A 26059-nucleotide genomic window follows, 5' to 3' on the forward strand; every position below is an offset into this window, starting at 1 on the left:
AAAACCTTCAAATGTGGCTATGTACTGAGAAATGACTATGCAAAAATGTCATCAGATTTAGCAAATTTGCTGTCCTATGTTCCTGAGTGACATAAGCTTCCCAGCACTGATAGAGACAAGTTTTTATTTCTGTCATCACTGTAGAGCCAATACAAAAATTATTCTTTCTTCTTCATGACTGTCAGATAACTAACATATTTATTGACCCAAAAGAACAGTTTGATTTCAGCTCCCAAGCTGAGATGCTCAGACTGACAGAAAATTTATCTTCCGACTCCTAAACAGAGAAAAATGTACATAGCAGTATTTGAGACTGAATAAATATGGATACCTGGGGTGTAATTTTTATGAAGTCTCTTTTCAGAGCATAAATCATATTTTAATTAAGATATATTTTTATTTGAAAACTGTAATTGTACTTTTAATTGAGATGAAATAGATATATAATTTCAGATGGGCACCTAAAAGAAATGCGTAAAGTTATATATATCCACAAACACACACAGATATATTTGAATAAATATATTTAATTACAAATGTATACATTTTCTACGTATGGGAACAAGCAGCATTAAGAACAATTTCTTGGTTAATTTTTCCTCCAGACCATAAGCTCAGACTTACATAGGGCACACTAACTTCAAAAAGGCACACATGTAGTTTCACATAGCTATAAAAAACAAAATTAAACAAGCCCACCCTAACTAACAGCTGTGACTAATCAAGCTGAAAGTGCTTTGAAAATGGTAAGTTTGCTCCATGACATTTATGTTGACACTGCAATCAAATACACATTAGGAAATTCATGAATGTAATCTCCTTCCATTTAAAAAGATTTAAAGGGAAGTAATGTAGATAATTCCATATAAATTAACTAGAAATTATTTGCTAGAAATAATGTTAGAAATGATGAAAATGACATTGCTGCATCCACACAATACTATATTTATAAATTACTATGTTTTTTATTTTTAAAATATTTAACCAAATCATTAGCCATTACAGTAGGCCATTGTCAAGCAACGTTTTTATTTTTAAACTAAGATTTTGACTTGTCTCTTCAAGACTTAGTCAATTTCTGTGAGTCCTTCAACTCTAGTTTTTTTGTTGTTTTTTTAAACTAACTTATGACTACTGGAAAAATAAAGAACCGGCTGACTTCATCCCTTTTACGTTATTGTATTGAAAAAACAAATAGGTAGAATCATTTCCAATTTGGTGGCCTCTGAATAAGTCTTTGTCTCCTCCAATAGACTCCTATCCAAGTGTCTTGCTCAGCTTCTACACTAGTCTTGTTCAAATTCAAAAATATTCTATTTGATAATACAAGGGACTTCAGAAAGTCAAGGGCATTGACACAGGAGAGTGAGTGACCCTGGTCTTCCTATAGCATAAAGGTTATTTTATATAACCTACATTCAGAAAGTGATATTATTTATTCTTTGTATTGCAGTAGAACCTACAGCCCTCAATTAGGAGCCCCATTATGTTAGGTGCAGTTAGTTCAAACATGTACCAAAACACAATTCCTGCCCCAAAGGTGTTACAATCCAACAAACTCATACTTTCATCTTTTCTAAAGCAGAACTAGCTACTTACCTGATACAAATAATCCTCAAATACAAAATAGTAGTCATCGTTGCTCGCTGTCAGCTTTACATCCTACAATTAAAAAAAATATAGCAGTTTGTCGCTGAAAGATAATTTTTTCATTTGGGTGATGTCTGCAGAATCTAGGCCCAGGATAGTGGTTAAAGACATTGTTTCAGCATTAATGAGTTTCCTTTCACTTATCAGTTGATGTCATACACAGACTTCATATTTATAATTACAACACACAAACACTACAATAGTTTGATTACAATCATATTCTGGACTAAAACTTGGAGACCAAAAACTCTCCCCTTGGTGTTTATTCAGACCAGCATCAAACAAAAAGCATCCTTGAGTCGTCATTAACTACCCACCCCAAACACCAGCAGTTTAGGGCTCAATCCTGCAGACAAGTCCTCCGTGTTCTTGTGGGGATTTTTAAATAATGACTAGATTCTACAATTGTCATTAATGCTAAAAGAAGGTTACTTACTTGTAAAGGGAATTCTTCAAGATGGACTCCATACATTCACACGCAGGGGATGCACTGGCTGGTGCAGCTTGGACTGTGGAAACTTCTCACAGCAGTGCCTGTTAGGGGGCTCAAACATCCCTACTGCTGCTCCTGCCCCTCCCCTCAGTGTTTGTGAACGTTCTGAGAGGCTATAAAAGGGGGCATAGTGTCCCGTCTCAGTTCCTTCTAGTCCACCACAGAGTCAATATTTCATTAGCAATCTGAAGAAGAGGGGAAGGTGGGCAGGGAGTGGGAATGTGTAGAGTCCCTCTCGAAGAATTCCAGTTACAAGTAAGTAATCTCCATTTCTTCTTCAAGTGTCCTCTGCATATACCGAGTCATGGGATAGTTTGGTAAGCAGCACCCCACGACTGGATGGTGGGATTCAGTATCCTAACTGAATAAGGATTGTAGTATGGCCCTACCGAACTGAGCATCCAATCTAGATGCTGGATCTAATTAATAGTATTTGGCAAAAGTGTGGCTCGAGCCTCAAAGTAGCAGCCTTACATATTTCAACAATCAGAACATTTCTGGACATGCTAGAGAGGTAACCACTGTGCTAGTCAAGTGTGTTTATAAAGGATGTGTGCCATCCCTGTGTGGCCTCTTGTGTCCATGCGCAACAGTGCGGGTCACCCTGCCTTAAATTTCCCAGATCGGGCTGTCAAATTCATTGGGTTGCATTAAACAGCATCCCCACCCACCCCTGGCCCAGCACACCTTCTGAGGGTCTGATTTATTAACGGAAAGTTCAGCAGACACTCAAGAAAGGCTTTCACCCAGGCTTCTTAGCAGGGAGGCAAACTTCATCTGAGTTTATCAGTCCCACCTGAGTCTAGCAATCCCATGCCCAGGCCCATTACCCGCAAGGCACTCTGTATGATTCCTTCCCTGTAACTAAGGCCTCTGCAGGGCTTTTGTGTTGAACGCAGCTCCTCACCTGGCAGCACGCAGCTCCTCACAGGCTGGGCCTTCTGCAGCTATCTGGGAAGTCCCTCCATAAATTCCTTCCCCTGAGGATTCTATTGCTGTGTTCCCTGGGAGCACCTCTCCCTTACAAGCCTCCTAGCAGCACCCTCCTCCAACTGAGCACTGGTAGCTATTTATCAGATCCAGGTGTTTGTTAGCTAATTAGCTGCTAACTAGCTACCTGGGCACTTAGCTACTGACAAGTGGCTGACATGGGCTCATTTTCCTTTACGAAGTTCATCACAGGTAGACTGGTCCTGACATCCTTTAAAAAGGGCCCAGACACCCCATGACAGTGTCCTAACTTCTGCAGAAGGAGGATCTGATGCAACTGTATATCCCTGTTCTTACAGTTGTCAGCATAAGAAATAAAAATTTTAGGAGACTTTTGAAGCTCTCTCATCCTATTTAGATAGTAAGCTAAAATATGTAGTTTAGATTCTTTTTTATAAGCATAAGCATGAGAGCTTGGAAAGGCAACAGCAATTAACTGATATGAAATCCAGACACCACTTTTGAAAGGATTCAAGGATGAGGTTTAAGGGCAATTTTATCTATGTAAAAAACAGTGAATGGTCAGGTCAGCCATAAGAGCATGCAACTCACTCACTCACCTTGCTGATGTAAAGACTATTATAAAAGCTGCTTAAATAAACATATGAAATAAAGAACAATCCACCCTTGGTTCAAAAGTAGGATTCATGAGCTGGGTGAAGACCAAATTAATTTCCTATGATGAATTTGGGTCTTTCACTGGTGGGTACATATTAACTGAAACTTTCATAAATATTTTAACTGTGTCATGTGCAAAGACAGATTTATCATCTATAGTACGTGATGCGCTGCTATTGCTGCTTAAGTGTAGTGTAAGACAGGTCTAGAGTCTTTACATGCAGTAAATATTAATACACTAAACTGTTGCCCACACAGAAACTACACACTTGTCAGGTCATGAATTTATACCACCTAAACTCCACACTTTCTGGTTGATTGCTTCCTGGAAATAACCTTCTAAAGTGCAAGATTTTTTTTCAAGGTCCATTAAAGTCCTACAACCCATGGCAGCTAGATGTAGAGAAAGAGGACTGGGAGATGAACCTTCACCTCCTCTTGTAAAAACAGCTTTTGCTGCCATCACTGGCAGAAAGTTGTAAACCCCCTCAAAGAAGAGAAGAAAGTCCATATACCACCGTTGTCTCAGCCAGGTAGAATTTATTAGAATTACTCTGGCCCCATTGTGCTTTATCTTTATGACCCGCTGTATAAGAGGAAAAGGAGGAAGCATATAACAGGCCCATCCCCCAATTCAGAAGAAAAGCATCCAATGTGAACAGATTGTCTCTGTCCATTCTGAGCAGAAACAAAGGTATTTCATATTCTGGCTCATGACGGAGAGATCTACTTCCAGAAACCACCAGATATTGAATATGTCCTGAATTACTGAATCCTTAACAGAACATTCATGCAACTGCCTCACAGCACTGATCTATTATGTTGCTGTAGTTGCCTCCTAAGTTCAGGGCAATTGGGTAGATGTTGTAGTGGATACAGCAGGCCCATAGCTAGACTGCCTCCTTGCACAGCTGAGACGAGTGAGCTCCTCCCTTCTCATTGCTGTTTTCTTGTCTGTGACAATTTGCACTACTTTGTTCTGGATGTGAGACAGAAAAAATTTGAGAGCTAGACAGATGCACTCCTCTCCAGTTTACCTATAAATCTATTTTTTCCATGACTCCAATTGTCCTGAATTAACAGATTGTGAAGGTGCGCTGCCCATCTACTCTTAGACTCATCCGACGTGACTGTCAATGATGGAGTTAGGAAAACTGAATGATTCCCTTTCAGAATATTCTCTTAAGAGTATCCACCATGACAAAAATGAAAGAATGTCTTTCAGGAAAGACAACACTCTGAACATAGGGCATGTCTACAGAGCAACTAGGAGTCTGATTTCCAGCACAGGTACACAGATATATGCTAACTCTGCCAGAGCTAGCACACTAAAAATAACAGCATGATTATGGTGGAAGGACAGCGACTTGTGCTAGCTTCCCAAGTATGTACCTGGGGGTCAGGCAGGATAGTCATATCTAAAACTGGGAGACACACCTTACTCTGAATTAGAACCGAAAAATATCAAAAACTAGGTGAGAAGTCTCCTCTAAAGCAACTCTCAGGAGCATTAATATTGTAACCATTCTACCCATGAGATAATTAAATTGCAAATCCTCTGAAGGTGAAGAGACTGCAGCATTACCAACATTCGCATCAGGAGAAGAATCATTCTCAAGCTCTGGGTATAACCACTGATATTCCATTTGAACTACAGGCTTCTCTTCTTCAGATAAAGCATCCAGCACTATAGTGGAAAAGTGCTCTCTTTAAGTAGATACAAAAACTGGATCCAAGAGTCTCGGATCTGAGGTGTGAGCCTTTTCCTATCTCTAGTCTGAGATGAGTGCCTATGCTGGTAAGGCTGAAGGTCTCTGTGATGCCTAGGCAATGGGCAATATGGTCACACCACACAAGGTGGCACTTAACAATCCTGCCACTTGCCACTTAACCCAACTATGGCAACATCTCATAGGACAAGATGATCCACACAGATTATATCTAGTTGTATAGTCAGGTTTTTGTGACTGAAAGCTCAGATGAACATCAGTAACTCTAATGTGATCCAATTCTTCAGAGAGTGGATCTGATCTCAGATCTGACAATCACACTATTGGCAAAATAACTGATCCTGGCATCTATTCTAAACAATGGAGTGTAATGGCGGGGAGGGGAACCTGGCTGACTCTTAGGGAAGCGGCCAGGGAATACCAAGATAGATCCCTCTATCTCTTCCTCTCATCTGGTGTAGAAGGATGACACAGTAGATTTCTTCTTCTCTCCCATAAGAGATGAATCATTCAGATCTGAGAAACACTCCAACTGCAGCTCTGTGCACCTGAGCCATAGGAACCAGATGTACTGGCAACAAGAGCTACAGAGGTTTTTTCAGATCTGATGCAACCTTCTGAACTGAGGAGAGATCCTTTGGGAGAGGTTTTCTCCATTATGGATCATTTGTTCTCTTTGGCTTCAGAACAGTTAGGCTCTGATCTTGCTCAGAGAGATCTGAGGAATCCCCCAGCATGTAGCTTTGTCTCAGCCTTTGGAGCATGCTTAGCCTTGATACTGTCTTTGTTGGAGCCAAGATTATCAGATCTGATGTGGCTTGGCTCTCATGTCAGAGGCCACAACCAATCAAGGTTTTAAGTGCTTCAAAGCTGGATCCAATTATTTGGATACTGATAATGTAACAGCCTTGGAACCAGAGCCCAGCTCAGAGACCAGTGCCTTTTGCGCTGCAAGGTCTGATAGGTTCTAGGCATTATATTAGTTTCCTGTCCTTAAGCCTGGATTCTTTAGCAGAGTTGGAGCAGAAAGGCTTCGCAGCCAGTGCTTCTTGTGACAGTAAGGCTTGTAGCCTATTCTGCTGCTCCTTACGTGCTCACAGGGTACTGAAGTTTGAGTATCTTGAAGAAGAGTGGCCTTTATCCAGGCATGCCATTTAAACATCTAGTGCGAGCATGGATGGATGCTGGAAAGACCACATGATCGATCGATCGCGCTCTCTCTCTCTCTCACACACACACACACACCCCCCATTTAACATCCGGTTATTTCAGCTTTGGATTCATCATGGAACCAGAAGTCAGAATTGAAGAGCTAACTAAATATATCCCCTAACTAACACTAACTGTACTAACGCTAAAGCTAGACTAGACTAAGGTACAAAAATCTTATTGAGAAAAGGATCTCGATTCAAAGCATCCAAAGAGGTTCACATCTACCTCCTCCCGCAATTGGAAGGAAATGAGGAAGCACAGAGCACCACACCCCCTTTTGTAGTCTCACCCTCAGAACATTCAGAAACACTGAGGGAGGGATTAGAGGAAGATGCAAACACTCCAAAGAGCACTGCGACAAGAAGTTTCCACCATCTAGTCTGCAACAGCCAGCACATCCCATGAATGGGAATATGCAGAGGACACTCAAAGATGAGCATGCTTTATTCCAATGCTCCATATAACCAGAACACTTGTGTTTTCTTTATACAGAGTTATTGTTTTGATCAGTAAATACTCACTATTTAATGAATTACTCACTTTGTAAATCAGGTTGTCCACTAAAAGATCATGCTGAATCACATTGGACTTAAGCTGTTCGTAGTACAAAATGTCCTAAAATGAAATAAATATTATTAATCATTCTTCAACCTGAAATAAAACCCCGATTTATACTTATATAAGTAAAATAAATGCTGACAGCTACATAGGAGGGCATATTACTGAAAAGAAGGAAAAATTATTTAAAAAGAGAGAGAGAGAGATCCATATTGCCTGTAAATACCATTTGAAATATCCTTTCCCCTACTGTCAAGAGATACATTCCATTGTTCATCCTAAGTTTCCTCCATAAAACAAGTAAAAAAAACTGGGGAAGATGCATGAGGATCCACATAATACAATATTATTGCTTAGTTGTATGTTAGATGACACAAAAAATGAGAATGAAGGGAAGAGTTTGGACAAAATTGGAATATCTCAGTCTTCCAAACTTTTGCTCTCTCTAGAGCCAAGCCTGCTTGAAAGTTCTGAAAGAACTGTTCCGATTCTTCTCTCCAGCACCTTCTATTTTCATGCACTTCTGTTTTCATGGGTTCCATCAAATCTTGTTTAATATTAGTGACGTTAATATCAGTATGTAATTAGAACTAAGCCAGTCAGGCCTTTGGATACAATATGAATATCCAAAAATATTTAAACCCACAAAAAGCCAGTCTAAATAGTAGAAACGTCAAAAGGAGATCACGAAAGGAGTACATTGAGGAAAGGTTTAGACTTTTCCCAAGTTCATCTTAAATCACCTGGTTACTCCCTAAACATCTGTGGAGAATATACTTCCAAAGAGGAAGTGTCCTGGAAGGAAACACTCTTCTGTTTTTGCCCATGCTGCCCCCTATGAGTGGGAGGAGCTCCCTGCAAAAATCCACAAAACCACTTTCTCCTCTTTCAATTCCCTACTTAAAACTTACCTCTGCCATGATGTCTACAAGTGAATATGGCTTTACACAGTTTTACAAGGATTTTTTAAAAATCCAGCTACCCTCAACCCCTTCCCTTCCACCGAACCCTTCTAACTTCAGTGGGACTCCAGAGGACACATTCAAACAGCTTGAACGATAAAGACCCTAGACAGCATTCACTGGCTGATTTCTTGTAAGTGCTGCAGCAGACGTGGTTCTTTCAAGCAAGGGACTTGAAAAGTGAATGGGTAGTGGCCTTACGGGTAAGTTTGCAAAGGGCAGCATGCAAGAAAATAAGAAGGTGGTGGTTGTTCTTTTCACATGAGTATTAACATGGGGTGGGAAGAATACCATGCTCAATTAAATCAATTCTATAAACTCAGGGACCAATTACAATTAGTAAACTCTGAAACTAGGAAAAATACCATGTCTATTTCATGTTAACTGAAAATAGCTCAAGGGAAAATATATTTTCATTTTTCTTTCCAATAAAGGGCAAATAAAGGTAATAAATCAGAATTTTGTTAAATATTTCCTTTAAACAAGTTCAGACATAAAATATTCACAAAATATAAATGATTCAGGATATGTACTAATTGTGCTTTAAAAAAAAAAAGGTTTTGGACAAAAGTTTTAATATTCATGTTTAAAGCCACTATTTTGAAGCAGGGTTCAGAGTAGCAGCCGCGTTAGTCTGTATCCGCAAAAAGAAAAGGAGTACTTGTGGCACCTTAGAAACTAACAAATTTATTTGAGCATAAGCTTTCGTGAGCTACAGCTCACTTCATCGGATGCATTCAGTGGAAAATACAGTGGGAAGGTTTATATACACAGAGAACAAGAAACAATGGGCGTTGTTATACACACTGTAAGGAGAGTGATCACTTAAGATGAGCTAATCCCAGCAGGAGAGTGGGGGGGGGGTGGTGGGAAAGAAAACCTTTTGTAGTGATAATCAAGGTGGGCCATTTCCAGCAGTAGACAAGAACGTCTGAGGAACAGTGGTGGTGGTGGGGGGGGGGAATAAACATGGGGAAATAGTTTTACTTTGTCTAATGACCCATCCACTCCCAGTCTCTATTCAAGCCTAAGTTAATTGTATCCAGTTTGCAAATTAATTCCATTTCAGCAGTCTCTCATTGGAGTCTGTTTTCACACTGGATCCCTGACCTGGGGTATTCTATCTGCTACCCAAGATCCATAAACCTGGAAATCCTGGACACCCCATCATCTCAGGCATTGACACCCTGACAGAAGGATTGTCTGGCTATGTAGACTCCCTCCTCAGGCCCTATGCTACCAGCACTCCCAGCCATCTTAGAGACACCACTGGCTTCCTGAGGAAACTACAATCCATCGGTGATCTTCCTGAAAACACCATCCTGGCCACTAGGGATGTAGAAGCCCTCAACACCAACATTCCACACAAAGATGGACTACAAGCCATCAGGAACAGTATCCCTGATAATGTCACGGCAAACCTGGTGGCTGAACTTTGTCCTCACCCATAACTATTTCACATTTGGGGACAATGTATACCTTCAAATCAGCGGCACTGCTATGGGTACCCACATGGCCCCACAGTATGCCAACATTTTTATGGCTGACGAAGAACAACATTTCCTCAGCTGTCGTCCCCTAATGCCCCTACTCGCGCTATACTGATGACATCATCATCATCTGGACCCATGGAAAAGAAACCAGTAGGTTTCCAGTATAGGGTGGTGTTTATGTGACCATCGCTTATTAGCACCGTAGTGTCCCGGAAGTGGATCTCTTGTGTGGACTGGTCCAGGCTGAGGTTGATGGTGGGATGGAAATTGTTGAAATCATGGTGGAATTCCTCAAGGGCTTCTTTTCCATGGGTCCAGATGATGAAGATGTCATCAATATAGCCCAAGTAGAGTAGGGGCATTAGGGGACGAGAGCTGAGGAAGCGTTGTTCTAAGTCAGCCATAAAAATGTTGGCATACTGTGGGGCGGGTACCCATAGCAGTGCCGCTGATTTGAAGGTATACATTGTCCCCAAATGTGAAATAGTTATGGGTGAGGACAAAGTCACAAAGTTCAGCCACCAGGTTTGCTGTGACATTATCGGGGATAGTGTTCCTGACAGCTTGTAGTCCATCTTTATAGTCCAGGGGTGTGTCTGTGTGGATGTGATCTTGTGCTTTTTCAGGGAGTTTCTTGAGCAAATTCTGTAGTTTCTTTTGGTAACCCTCAGTGGGATCAGAGGGTAATAGCCTGTAGAAAGTGGTGTTGGAGAGCTGCCGAGCAACCTCTTGTTCATATTCCAACCTATTCATGATGACAACAGCACCTCCTTTGTCAGCCTTTTTGATTATGATGTCAGAGTTGTTTCTGAGGCTGTGGATGGCATTGTGTTCCGCACGGCTGAGGTTGTGGGGCAAGTGATGCTGCTTTTCCACAATTTCAGCCAGTGCACGTCGGCGGAAGCACTCTATATAGAAGTCCAGTCTGCTGTCTCGGCCTTCAGGAGGAGTCCACCTAGAATCCCTCTTTTGGTAGTGTTGGTAGGGAGGTCTCTGTGGATTAGTATGTTGTTCAGAGGAGTGTTGGAAATATTCCTTGAGTCAGAGATGTCGAAAATAGGATTCTAGGTCACCACAGAACTGTATCATGTTCGTGGGGGTGGAGGGGCAGAAGGAGAGGCCCCGAGATAGCCCAGCAGAAGAAGCTGTCCTAAGAGTATAGTTGGATAGATTAACAATATTGCTGGGTGGGTTGAGGGAACCATTGCTGTGGCCCCTTGTGGCATGTAGTAGTTTAGAAAGTTTAGTGTCCTTTTTCTTTTGTAGAGAAGTGGTATCTTAAAGGGCCACTGCCCACTTATTTTATTTATTTTTTCTTTTCAGTTGTGCCACTCAGGGACACATTCAGCTGGGCCAGATGTCAGGAGGAAGGGGTTGGCTGCAAAGCAACCATCATTTGAGCTACACTATGTTGTTTTGGGCATTCTCTAATATTAGTTCCATCCCACTCTCCCTCTTTTAGGTTTAACCTACAAAGAAGGGGAGGAGGAAGAGACGACATTAGGGATTGCTCCACAATAACACAGCAGGACTTCAGAGCTGGTTGCTCAGCAACTGAACTTGCTCCAGCAACATATACCACAGCTATGGGCAAACACAGACAACAGTGACATACTTAGATAATGACCTCTGAAGAAAAAAAAAAAAAAAAAGTAGACCGTCGGCAGCTTTTCTAAAGGAGTTCCTTATTAGACTCCAGTCTCATTCCTAGGCTGCCTTCATACCAGTTTCGTCTTCATCAGAAGTGATGGAGCACTGCCTAGTCAGTTTGCAGTGAAGAGGAGCTAGGGGAGGAGAATCAGAAACAACAAAAATTGCAATAAACCCTGCAAGGTCACTGTCATGGTTACACGGACAGCTGCACCTCTGTTCCCTTTTTGTATCTCAAGTGCATACCGCTCAAGTGTCAGGCCTTGTGCCTTTACCTCTACTGGGGTGGAATTCCTCAATTCTCCCACTCTTAGACTGGGCTGTCGGCTACAGCAGCCTGCATATCAACAGTGCCTACCCAGCAGGTCAACCCGAGTTTGGTACCTGTGGTTCTTCCCTTTGGGAGTCTGTGACCAGTGGTGTATATGTTGCTTATGCTAACAATAGAGCAAAACACAAGAGAAAAAGGATTTTGTAACAACAGCCTACAAGCACATCTATCTTACCTAAAGTCCTATCATCCCAGGGATAAGCTAGGCAGGCCTAACTTCTTCAGACATTCCTAGTAAGCATGTGTGCGTCATTCTTGTTCCCCTGAATAACAATTTCATTAGCCATATGAGAGACAGCCCCTTCTAATACAGCCAGAGCTGCTCTGTTTGTGTCAGTTCCCAGGCTTTGGCCCTGTTTGTCAAAACTAATTCTGTAAGATGGCTGAAGACAGGAGGTGGAATCTTCAAAGTTAACACTTTTTCAGCATTGTCTCTTAATAACCCTTAAGTTATAAACAAGGGGTGGCTTATTTTGAGCTATTGTTTCACTTCCTGCTTGTTTTTATTACAAGCCCCCTATTAAACTAAACCAAAATATGTATGTCAAGGTTCCTCCCCCACTCTGAACTCTAGGGTACAGATGTGGGGACCTGCATGAAAAACCTCCTAAGCTTATCTTTACCAGCTTAGGTCAAAACTTCCCCAAGGTACAAAATATTCCACCCTTTTGTCCTTGGATTGGCCGCTACCACCACCAAACAAATACTGGTTACTGGGGAAGAGCTGTTTGGACACGTCTTTCCCCCCAAAATACTTCCCAAAAACCTTGCACCCTACTTCCTGGACAAGGTTTGGTAAAAAGCCTCACCAATTTGCCTAGGTGACTACAGACCCAGACCCTTGGATCTTAAGAACAATGAACAATCCTCCCAACACTTGCACCCTCCCTTTCCTGGGAAATGTTGGATAAAAAGCCTCACCAATTTGCATAGGTGACCACAGACCCAAACCCCTGGATCTGAGAACAATGAAAAAGCATTCAGTTTTCTTACAAGAAGACTTTTAATAAAAATAGAATTAGAAATAAGAAATCGCCCCTGTAAAATCAGGATGGTAAATACCTTACAGGGTAATTAGATTCAAAACATAGAGAACCCCTCTAGGCAAAAACCTTAAGTTACAAAAAAGATACACAGACAGAAATAGTTATTCTATTCAGCACAATTCTTTTCTCAGCCATTTAAAGAAATCATAATCTAACACATACCTAGCTAGATTACTTACTAAAAGTTCTAAGGCTTCATTCCTGGTCTATCTCCGGCAAAGACCAAATGTGGACAGACACACAAACCCTTTGTTTCTCTCCCTCCTACCAGCTTTTGAAAGTATCTTGTCTCCTCATTGGTCATTTTGGTCAGGTGCCAGCGAGGTTACCTTTAGCTTCTTAACCCTTTACAGGTGAGAGGAGATTTCCTCTGGCCAGGAGGGATTTTAAAGGGGTTTACCCTTCCCTTTCTATTTATGACAATGTATACGCTAAACATCCCAATAACCACCTCACATACAGTATTAATAAATTATTACAGAGCAGCTCCACTCCTGTCACAATCACCATACTTTATCAGGCAGGATCAATGTAGATGGACTGCGTTCCCTTGACTGGCCAGTGAGGACCATCAACATCTCATATACACAGGCTCAGAATCATGCACACTTCACATGTGGTTTCTTGATCTGTGTGAATGAGTGTGGTTTTACCATGTTGAACAGGTACACATTATTCTTCATTATTTTATTGCATGGTACTTACAAATGTGCTTCGCAGAAAACACTAAAAGACAGGTCTCTTGTCACAAAGAGTTTACACTCCAGATTACTTTATGGCATTGCATCTATGTTATGAAACTGTGGAGTATTTTTGTCAGGCAGGTGAAAAGGAAAACTTCAACAATGGTACACACTGTCTGAAGAATGCAGCTTGTGAAAGCTTAAGGTGAGGCAATCCTAGTATGAGCCCACATCTTTTAAATTTGCTACCACCAAAAATATTCTTAAATGTGAAAGAGTTGCAAGATGCATTGATCTGTTAACCATGGCTTTTTCAGGGGACTTTGCTAATTGGCCATAGAATTCTCTAGCTAAAAAGTAAGGCAGCAGGAGAACATGGTATTCTGCTCCTTTACAGGGAACGTTAATGACTCAACTTTAGCCATGCAAGGTATGTCCAGCTACTACCGTAATGGGTGTTCTATAAATCTATGTAATAAAATCATAATCAAGCATTAAGGGAACTAAGGAAGCAGATATTATTAAGGGCCTAATTATTTAAAAGAAATATGTTGTGCAGCAGTGGGCTACCATAATTTTTTTCTGCTTTGTGCAGAGTGGGGAGAGAGAGAGGCTGTGACCTAGTATTCTTTCCCTATAAAGAACAAGCTGCAAGAGAGCAGTCCTAGGGGATATATGAGGTCAAAGAACGAGCAAAACATTGCTGAAAGGCAACAATCACTTTTTCCATAACTAAGCACATCACTTAGCTCTTCAGAAAAAATTATGCAGAAACATAGCATTAAGTAAAGTCTTCACAAACAAGTTTAAAATGAAATCTAGGTGAAAGCAAACTCGAGCCAAGCGAAACTTTTAGAGGCAATTTTAGAGCCAAAAATGGAGCTTATGTGGAACATGTCAAGAAGACAGATGCCATAGTTGGAAGAATACAATTAATGACTTGGCATTCAAATATCATGACAGCTAGCAACATTCTGCAGGTGGTCATTGTAGCTATTTCTGTGAAACATACAAATAAGGAAAAAGAATAGGATGTACAATATGATTCTCTTAACATGTTCTTTTAAAAAAAACTGTATATGAAATTTAATAATTTGTAAAATATAAATATTATGGTCCCTGTGTATGGTGCTTCAAGGAATGTTGTCAGCTTTTTCCATTTTATAATTTTAAGAAGATAATGTACTACATATATTAATCCACAAAGGATGGCCAGACATTTAAACAAAATGAAAACGAATCAAAAGAAATAAAAGAGAAACATATGGCCACAGATTATTTACTGAACAAGAATGAGATGATTTAGAACATATAAATAGTCCAGTTGTAAAATATACAGAGACCAAGTAATATCCAATTAGGAAAAGAGAAGTAAAAACAACTATTCAGACACTGGGGGTTGGAATTATATTTAAACATAGACTTCTGGAAAAGGTTATCCTTCGCTACAATGCATGCAGAGCACATTTTCAACTCATAATCAAAACCAAATTTTCTTCTGAACACAATCACACTTTAGGGTCACAAGTTGCTCCAGCCCACAGGTTAGACACCACTTATCTAGTATTGACTTTATATAGTCTTGTTTTATCCAACTGGCATGTTTTTTCCCCCCACATCTGGTTGGGTGTTTTGTTCCAATTATTTGTATTAAAATATTATAAAACTATAGCTTTTTAAGTAATAACTTAAAATAATTTTTCTATTTAACTTCATAGTCAGAACAATTTTACATTAAGCCCCTTTGCTGTACTCTTATAATTTCATTCACCCGTACAATAAAATGATAAGATGGTGCAAAGAAACAGTTTACTAAAAAGGATAGATATTCTTTATACAAGAGAAAAAAAGAGCTTCATAATTTACACCCTAATTTAACAGACATCATGAGTTTTTTATGACTGTTTTGAGTTTTAAGCTTTGTTTATGGCATTATATTGCATCATGATTAGAATGTTAATGGTTTACTTTTAATTAAAATATTTATTAGCTTCCTATCTCTGGACTTGAAGGGCAGTTTGTATTATTAATTAAGCACAGCAAACTGCAGTTTTGTATAAATTACAATTTAGAAAAGACCCTAAGAAACCTTCATGGTAGCTAAACAGTCTACGCTACAGAAAGCTGTAAAAATAAAATAATCTAAATGGAAGTTTCACTTAAACTAATGAGCTATTCCTTAATCTTAAGCATAACAAATATATTTAATACAATTTTGTAATGTTTCTGTTTTTGTTTGTTTAAATGTGAAGAAAATCAGTAATGCCAGTTTAAAAAAAATCATAGCCTTCTGTGATAATTTTAGAAAGCATCCTCCTTTCCAGAATATAATTAATTTTAATCAGGATTCAGACATAGTATACAGAAAAGGAAGATTTTAAACATCCTTTGAGAAAAGAAACAGATATTCTAATGAAAAATTGTATTAGACATTATCTGGTTCAGAACCAGGCACGCTCACTATTAAAACACTGGAGATTAAATTAAAAATCAACATTATGGGTTTTTAAAACAATTACATTAAAACAAAATTAGATCTAAATTAAGAAACAAAGCAGAGTTCCAGCCTGCTCAGTGTGAAGCAAAATCATGTAAAACTGTTATTTTACCCAATTAGCTTTTCTGTAGCACTTTCCATTAAAGGATCTACAAGAACTTTACAAACATTAGATAACTTAATTTTCAACCTAGACAATTTACACATTTTGGACTTAATGCTACAACCACAAGAATGTCACTAATAGTGATGATTACTTAATTTTTAATAGCTCATATAAATAGCTTGAGAAATCTCTGTTAAAGTGAAACACAAAGGAGATAGACCGTATTTCACTAAAGATAAATATTTTAACATATGAATTATCTACTATAAAGATCATAGTACTGACTGCCTCTTTCCATTAAAAACCCATAGGCTTGGGGGACAAGGTGGAAGAGAGAGAAGGATAGGAGAAAAATCTCTGCAAGCCTTCTTCTGTGGAACGTACTCCAAATTCTTCCTTGTGTAAAAAAGGGCACATTTATCAAACATGAGAATTCCTTTCCTTGTGTCCACAGGTATCATATCTAGACAAAGTTTAAGGGGAAGGTTTTTAGCAGTTTTCTAGTACAAAATTAGTTATTCTAAACATTTTGCTGTAACAAAGAATTTTCCACCAAACAAAGTTATAAAAGACATCCCGATGAAGTGAGCTGTAGCTCACGAAAGCTTATGCTCAAATAAATTTGTTAGTCTCTAGGATGCCACAAGTACTCCTGTTCTTTTTGCTGATACAGACGAACACGGCTGCTACTCTGAAACCTGACTCATTGAAGTATTTCAACTATTAGTGTTTGCAATCAACTATATATTTTATATTTTTCCTCCTGTGCCAGAATGATCCTATCCACTCTAGGAGTGGTATTTCTGATTTCTCATTAATCACGAATTCTCCATTTTGCAATGGTGAACTGCAAAATAAAGTCAGTGAGTTCTTTTGGTATCACTTGCATGCTTTTCTGTTACTAGCTGTAATGTGGTTGGAGCTCAAAATTTCACTATGCCTCTGAGCAGGAAGAACATCTCTGCTCCAGGCTGTGATGTTGCAGGCCAGCTCTTTGCCAATTTATTCCCTTGACTTCTCGCAGTGCACTAGGTCATGTACTTTTCACCTGCAATACTTGTTAGATTCCTTATTCCCAAAATTTTAAGTGCCTGGCAAGATCTCACATAGTTCCTTCTCTTTGCTTACTGATCTCACTGTTTCCCCATGTAGGGTATGTCTATACTGCAGTTGAACACCTGTGGCTGGCCCATGTCAGCTGACTCAGGCTAGCAGGACTCGGGCTATGGGGCTGTTTAACTGTAGTGTAGATGTTTGGGCTTGGGCTGTAGTCCAGGCTCTGGGATCCTCCCCCCTCATGGGGACCAGCTGTGGGTGTTTAACTGCAGCATAGACATACCCTTAAAGCTAGTCAACACTACAATGGTATTTCCAGTATCGCTATCTTGGCAAAGCCCCATAGAGGAACTGCAGAAATATACCAGAAAAAAAAAAAAAAAAAAGAGTTCTGTTGATGTTCTAGTTAAACCAACTTCCCAAGCTCTTTGGCCAGTATACTTTGTCTGTGGTGCTCATCACTACAGTATATGAAAAAACAGTATTTGCTCATTTTTTGCAAATTAGGAACATAAGAACGGCCAGACTGGGTCAGACCAAAGGTCCATCTAGCCAGTATCCTGTCTTCCGACAGTGGCCAATGCCAGGTGCCTCAGAGGGAGTGAACAGGTAATCATCAAGTGATCCATCCCCTGTCGCTCATTCCCAGCTTCTGGCAAGCAGAGGCTAGGGACACCATTCCTGCCCATCCTGGCTAATAGCCATTGATGGACCTATCCTCCATTAATTTCTCTAGTTCTTTTCTGAATTAAATTAAAGACTGTATCACAATGCATACACATAAGGGAGCCAAATTAAGCTTGCACAGGCAACATTATTTCTGGCATTTCCCAACTTTTGAGAACTTGACTTTACAACCTGAAGAATGTTCTTTTTAGCATAGAGTTTGTGTGAGTGCAGTTTTCGAAGTTTTTAAAAAAAGCAAACTAAAACCCCAGCAATTCCATCATGTGACATCATACTGACACCCACCTGATTCATCAGCGGGATCAGAAGCTTTGCCACCTTAATAACATTCTTTTAACAGTTTTTTTTGTGTGTGTGTGTGTGTGTGTGTGTGTGTGTGTGTGTGTGTGTGTGTGTGTGTGTGTGTGTGTGTGTAATTTCCTGTACAACTCAACATAAAAGACTAATAAGCAATTCATTGCCAGACAGCGTACTTATATATTCCTAAATAATTCTGCAGCATAGAGCCAACAGTTTATTACTCGACGCCATCACGTAAGCACACTGCTTGTATCTTTGCGCATGATACTGTAGATTGTTTTTTTTACCTGAGCTTTATTTAAACACAATCTCTCAAACTACCATATCTTGATGCTCTCACACACACCAGCCAACTCCGCCTTTCAACTTCTAACAAAGGAAATTTACTGACCTATATTAGATTTATAGACTTATACAGTCAGTTGTAAATCTGCAAGTCTAGAAAAGTGTAAACGCCAAATGACACGCATTAGAGAGGAAAAACTATTGCAACCATATAATTCAGTAATGAACAAGCAGAGAATGCAGAAGTAGTGCTGGATAAACCATTAAAGCATATACAAAATATACAGATATTCTTTGTGATCGGTTACTTGAAAAGTGCATAGTTTTACTAAACACCTTATTTCACCTTTGCACAATATATGCCAATGAGCAGCCACATAAACACACTTTTTTACAGTAATAAAATCTCAGGGTATAAAGAGTCTTGGATTACCATAGGTCAAGATATGATTAAGTCTGTGTTTATTAAAGATGACATATGATTAGTATTTCAGTTTATGGATATGCACATCATAACATTGTGCTGTTTTAAACACACTAGTGAGCGTATGTTCTATGTCACCCTTTGTGACCAACCACAGATATGGGTCTGTTACCACTCTCTGTTTGAGAGTCTAGCTCTTAAAGCTCAAACTGTATACATTCATGCTTTCAGCTGTGAAGGTCTCTCATTCAATCCTTGGTACACTAGTCAAGATGGCAGCCATCAAACTATGATACAAAAATGCTTATTATATACACAACAAGAACAAAATAAACATCCAGAAAGCTACTTGATCATAAAAGTAGTAGTTTTCAGGTTAGTGTACTAGAAAAATCATGATCTGGAATGCACACTATTTAGCACCACAAGTAGTAAGATTAAGACTAAAGTAATCTGTTTTGTTCGTTGATTTGATCATTTCAGTCCCATCTCTTAATACCTCCACTGGCTCACCATCCATTACTGCATCAAATTTAAGCTTCTTGTCTACACCTTTAAAGCTCTGCATAACTTTATCCTGCCTACTTATCCTCCTCTCTCAAGATTCTTATCATCCTCTTCCTAAACCTCAGCACCCACATCTCCACCAGCATTGCCATCCACATTCAGCCATTTGTTAGCTTCTTGCATAATCACAGTGCCTTCTCCCACTCAGCACCATATGCATGCATGGTATTACCTCCATTAGCTCATCCACAAGGCTCCAACCCTCTCTACTTTTAAGTACCTCTTGAAGACTAACTTCAATTGCATGTTTCAGAGTAGCAGCTGTGTTAGTCTGTATCCGCAAAAAGAAAAAGGAGTACTTGTGGCACCTTAGAGGTTGGTGAATCAAATTATCTTGTATATCCATTGCCTATTCTTTCCTTTCCCCTATACTTTGTCTACTAATTTTTCTATCAATAGATTTTGAGTGCCTAAGAACAAGGGGCACTGCTTCCAGAATCCACCTTTCCTCTGTGAATGCTACATAAAGAGAAATTAATAATCAAACAAACTATGCCAAATTTTTGAGAAAAATACTAGCATGGCTTTAAAAAGTTATAAGCACTGAAATAGTTGGTTATTTTATTCAAAGAGAAACATTTGAGAATTTTTCTAACTGGGTTGGAACTTTTTTCTAAGCAGTCAGTTTTCAAAAAGTGTGTCATGTCATACCTGAATATAAAAAATATGGCATATCTTACTATTCCTTTTTTTCTTAATAAATGCCTTGCCCTTCATTTATCAAAACAGAAGATTTCATCTTTAATTCAGTTATTTTACTTCGCATACTAAGACAAACATACCTTTAATATATGAAGTGCTCAAGAGAATGTAGACAGATGTGCAATGAAGACAACAAAATGAATTTCGTATTTCTAATCTGGTTACTGTCATAAAGAAAGAAACCTCAGACTTCAGCTGTCAGAATAATTTAGAAGAACTCACATCTAGCATTAAGCATCACAAATATGTTGTATAATATTTTCATTATTACTTTAGCAGGGCTTTTTTATCTAAAGGGAATTTAATCTGTTATTCATTGTAAACAAATGCCTAGACTGTTTCTTCATGAAGGTCTGAACTAAGTGTTTTTATCACTAGACGAAACATCTGTAGTTGGATTTTAAAAAGTCCATTTGTCGACTGTTTTTCTTAGCACTAACGTTTCTAAGGTTTGCTGCCAATGTAAAACTTACAGTTCCTGAAAATATAAAAAGGTGTACATTTCATTAACAATGGCTAAGATCTCATAAACGAAGTAACTTTCTAATTGTCAGTTATCACTGTCCCTCAATTACAACCATATGACTGCATATCTTCAAAGATACAAAAGTGCAATATTATATCATTAACAATTGTGAATGCCACCATCGGTATGCATAGTTCCTGTCCAAGTGAGTTTACAATATAAAGCTCCAATTCTGCAAAGACTTACACATAAAGTTAAGAACATGTGAATAACCCTATTGACTTCAATGGGACTAGTCATGCTGCATAAAGCTAAGAATGTGCCTAAGTATTTCCTAGTACCAGGGCCTACATTAAATAAGAAATACAGGATGCCTTGGCAAATAATGTTGGGCAAAGGGATGAGAGGACAGTACACACGTTGGTTCCTTAATTCATACATGTAAGGTATATGCATAAAATGTATATATTAATTTAGAATTACAGATACATAAATTAAAAAAAAAAAAGATTGTGTCCTATTGTGTCTTACAAAGTGATTGGCACAAGATTAGAGTGTCCACACTACCACTCAAACTAGACCATTAATAAAGATATTTTGGTAATTCATAAATAAAATATAAATCTATATCAATTTACAGCTAAGGTCACAAAGCCCTAGCCTAAATTTTGCAATGTTTCTAATTATCAGTTAGGAAGTGTTTGTCTACATTGTTGACTACTTAAAAACAAACATTCAAAATTATTTTTGAACCTCAGCTCTGTATTTAAAAACCTTAACTTTGCTTCACAGCTGCAGTTTGCAAAACTCATGCAAGATACCTAAAACTATTCTCAAAAAGAAAAGGAGGACTTGTGGCACCTTAGAGACTAACAAATTTATTTGAGCATAAGCTTTCGTGAGCTACAGCTCACTTCATTGATGCATCCGATGAAGTGAGCTGTAGCTCACAAAAGCTTATGCTCAAATAAATGTGTTAGTCTCTAAGGTGCCACAAGTACTCCTTTTCTTTTTGTGGATACAGACTAACACGGCTGCTACTCTGAAACCTAAAACTATTCTGAAATTCCTTCTCTCCTTATCAGCTAACTTCTCACCCCATGTCTTTTATGAAGATTAAACACACATATTCCATGTCCCATCCTACTATTTTCAGCAGATTTCAACATCTTCACATTGGACACAGCCTATAAACAGAAACATTCTAATATCATCCACATGGATTAAACGAGATTACGGACTAGAACTTCCCAATTTCTATAATACACCACCCACTTTGTCTAAATAGACTGATTCACCACTATGCTTGGCTTAATACTTCTTCCACACCAACCACTATTTTATATAATGAATAAGGAGAATTAATTATATTATAGGTTTGGGTCTTAACCCACGCATACACTCATCAAGGCTGATTTATTTACTGCACAATACTTCTGACCTGATTGGTCACACAGTGAGTTTTGGTGGAAGTGGGAATGATTGTATCCATGCATGTAGGCTTTTGTTTTCCAGGCACACTAAACACACACACACACGATTTAAGTCTACAAATATAATTCTTATAAAACAGCAAACTAACCGTACAAGTCTAAACATTTGAAAAATCCATATGGTAGTTTTCAAATGTTTACTTCTGTGACAAAACAGATTAAAAATTGGCAAAACATTACTAGCAAACATACATATGCTTTTTCAATAGCCAGGTGTATTTTAATCTGATTTTAACCTGGTTTGCCCCTTACCTCAGGCTGATTAGAAATATTCAGAATGAGTGCCCATAATTCAGCTCGGAGTGCTGTTGGACACCCCTGACGGACATACTGTTGGGCTGCAGCACTATCTTGTTCTGTTAAAACTGCAAAATATGTAGATGCCATGAATTTACATAACATACATAATCATATATTTCCAGAAATTGTCATGTCATTTTTAAAAGTTTTAACTACACACGCTTTTTTAAATACTGAAAGTATTCTCGTCCATCCTCCCCATGGAAGGAAAAGGCCTGGGTAGAGACTGTCGAATCGCGGAAGTCAACAAATGGCTACGCAGGTGGTGTTGGAGAGAAGGCTTTGGATTCTTTGACCATGGATGATGTTCCAAGAAGGAGGAGTGCTAGGCAGAGACGGGCTCCACCTAACGAAGAGAGGGAAGAGCATCTTCGCAAGCAGGCTGGCTAACCTAGTGAGGAGGGCTTTAAACTAGGTTCACCAGGGGAAGGAGACCAAAGCCCTGAGGTAAGTGGGATACCGGGAGGAAGCACGAGCAGGAGCACATGAGAGGGGAGGGCTCCTGCCTCATACTGAGAAAGAGGGGCGATCAGCAGGTTATTTCAAGTGCCTATACACAAATGCACAAAGCCTGGGAAACAAGCATAGAGAACTGGAAGTCCTGGCAAAGTCAAGGAATTATGATGTGATTGGAACAACAGACTTGGTGGGATGACTCACATGACTGGAGTACTGTCATGGATGGATATAAGCTGTTCAGGAAGGACAGGCAGGGCAGAAAAGGTGGGGGAGTTGCACTGTATGTAAGAGAGCAGTATGACTGCTCAGAGCTCAAGTATGAAACTGCAGAAAAACCTGAGAGAGTCTCTGGATTAATAAGCGTGAGCAACAAGGGTGACTTCGTGGTGGGAGTCTACTATAGACCACCGGACCAGGGGGATGAGGTGGATGAGGCTTTCTTCCGGCAACTCGCAGAAGTTACTAGATCCGCATGCCCTGGTTCTCATGGGTGACTTCAATCACCCTGATACCTGCTGGAAGAGCAATACAGCGGTGCACAGACAATCCAAGAAGTTTTTGGAAATTGTAGGGGACAATTTCCTGGTGCAAGTGCTGGAGGAACCAACTAGGGGCAGAGCTCTTCTTGACCTGCTGCTCACAAACCGGGAAGAATTAGTAGGGGAAGCAAAAGTGGATGGGAACCTGGGAGGCAGTGACCATGAGATGGTCAAGTTCAGGATCCTGACACAAGGAAGAAAGGAAAGAAGCAGAATATGGACCCTGGACTTCAGAAAAGCAGACTGTGACTCCCTCAGGAAACTGATGGGCAAGATCCCCTCGGAGAACAACATGAGGGGGAAAGGAGTCCAGGAGAGCTGGCTGTATTTTAAAGAATCCTTATTGAGGTTACAGGGACAAACCATCCCGATGTGTAGAAAGAATAGTAAATATGGCAGGCGACCAGCTTGGCTTAACAGTGAAATCCTTGCTGATCTTAAATACAAAAAAGAAGCTTACAAGAAGTGGAAGATTGGACAAATGACCAGGGAGGAGTATAAAAATATTGCTCAGGCATGCAGGAGTGAAATCAGGAAGGCCAAATCACACCTGGAGCTGCAGCTAGCAAGAGACGTTAAGAGTAACAAGAAGGGTTTCTTCAGGTATGTTAGCAACAAGAAGAAAGTCAAGGAAAGTGTGGGCCCCTTACTGAATAAGGGAGGCAACCTACTGACAGAGGATGTGGAAAAAGCTAATGTACTCAATGCTTTTTTTGCCTCTGTCTTCACGAACAAGGTCAGCTCCCAGACTACTGCACTGGGAAGCACAGCATGGGGAGGAGGTAACCAGCCCTCTGTGGAGAAAGAAGTGGTTCGGGACTATTTAAAAAAGCTGGACGTGCACAAGTCCATGGGGCCGGATGAGTTGCATCCGAGAGTGCTAAAGGAGTTGGCGGATGTGATTGCAGAGCCATTGGCCATTATCTTTGAAAACTCATGGCGATCTGGGGAAGTCCCAGACGACTGGAAAAAAGGCTAATGTAGTGCCAATCTTTTAAAAAGGGAAGGAGGAGGATCCTGGGAACTACAGGCCAGTCAGCCTCATCTCAGTCCCTGGAAAAATCATGGAGCAGGTCCTCAAGGAATCAGTCCTGAAGCACTTACACGAGAGGAAAGTGATCAGGAACAGTCAGCATGGATTCACCAAGGGAAGGTCATGCCTGACTAATCTAATCGCCTTCTATGATGAGATTACTGATTCTGTGGATGAAGGGAAAGCAGTGGATGTATTGTTTCTTGACTTTAGCAAAGCTTTTGACACTGTCTCCCACAGTATTCTTGCCAGCAAGTTAAAGGAGTATGGGCTGGATGAATGGACTATTAGGTGGATAGAAAGCTGGCTAGATTGTAGGGCTCAAAGGGTAGTGATCAATGGCTCCATGTCTAGTTGGCAGCCGGTATCAAGTGGAGTGCCCCAAGGGTCGGTCCTGGGGCCGGTTTTGTTCAATATCTTCATAAATGATCTGGAGGATGGTGTGGATTGCACCCTCAGCAAGTTTGCAGATGACACTAAACTGGGAAGAGAGGTAGATACGCTGGAGGGTAGGGATAGGATACAGAGGGACCTAGACAAATTAGAGGATTGGGCCAAAAGAAATCTGATGAGGTTCAACAAGGATAAGTGCAGGACTCTGCACTTAGGACGGAAGAATCCAATGCACCGCTACAGACTAGGGACCGAATGGCTCGGCAGCAGTTCTGCAGAAAAGGACCTAGGGGTTACAGTGGACGAGAAGCTGGATATGAGTCAACAGTGTGCCCTTGTTGCCAAGAAGGCCAATGGCATTTTGGGATGTATAAGTAGGGGCATTGCCAGCAGATCGAGGGACATAATCGTTCCCCTCTATTCGACATTGGTGAGGCCTCATCTGGAGTACTGTGTCCAGCTTTGGGCCCCACACTACAAGAAGGATGTGGAAAAATTGGAAAGAGTCCAGCAGAGGGCAACAAAAATGATTAGGGGACTGGAACACATGACTTATGAGGAGAGGCTGAGGGAACTGGGGATGTTTAGTCTATGGAAGAGAAGAATGAGGGCGGATTTGATAGCTGCTTTCAACTACCTGAAAGGGGGTTCCAAAGAGGATGGCTCTAGACTGTTCTCCGCGGTAGCAGATGACAGAACAAGGAGTAATGGTCTCAAGTTGCAGTGGGGGAGATTTAGGTTGGATATTCGGAAAAACTTTTTCACTAGGAGGGTGGTGAAACACTGGAATGCGTTACCTAGGGAGGTGGTGGAATCTCCTTCCTTAGAAGTTTTTAAGGTCAAGCTTGACAAAGCCCTGGCTGGGATGATTTAATTGGGGATCGATCCTGCTTTGAGCAGGGGGTTGGGCTAGATGACCTCCTGAGGTCCCTTCCAACCCTGATATTCTATGAATCTATTCTACGATTCTATGGAGGAAAGACAAAGCACAACCCAGGTCAAGTCCCTGCATCAAACAAAGATTCTACCAGCTGAACTTCCCAAGTCTTTATTTCCATCCACAAACATGTATTCTTTTATTGCATACAAATATCAAAGGGACATTATATAAAATATGAAAATGTATTTCAACAAACATTTACAATCACTGTATTTAGTTTGACTCCGATATCCATTTATTTTACCTTACTTCTTTCCCCAGCTACTCATGAGCAATGGGCTACTAATATTTGTTTGATGCTGTCTCTCTCAAAAAGGGATCATTGGGACATTTATTTTGAAAAATACACACAAAATCAGGAGGATTTTGTAAGCAGGACTGTGCTTCTTATTCTGA

At 40.0% G+C, this 26059-nt stretch overlaps 1 protein-coding gene across 3 annotated transcripts in view; it reads right to left on the reverse strand.

Moving 5' to 3' along the window:
• Positions 1-26059, reverse strand: part of TBC1D19 (TBC1 domain family member 19) — a 106546-nt gene that overhangs the window by 25620 nt on the left and 54867 nt on the right. For all 3 annotated transcript variants that reach the window (XM_074951579.1, XM_074951578.1, XM_074951577.1), the window contains 3 exons: positions 22252-22364; positions 7234-7308; positions 1600-1662 (listed from right to left, as the gene is read on the reverse strand). In XM_074951579.1, coding sequence (XP_074807680.1) covers positions 1600-1662; positions 7234-7308; positions 22252-22364 — 251 coding nt within the window. The remainder of the gene's footprint in view (positions 1-1599; positions 1663-7233; positions 7309-22251; positions 22365-26059) is intronic.

The sequence above is a fragment of the Natator depressus genome, chromosome 4 (assembly GCF_965152275.1).
Source record: "Natator depressus isolate rNatDep1 chromosome 4, rNatDep2.hap1, whole genome shotgun sequence".
NCBI classification, from domain to species: Eukaryota; Metazoa; Chordata; order Testudines; family Cheloniidae; genus Natator; species Natator depressus.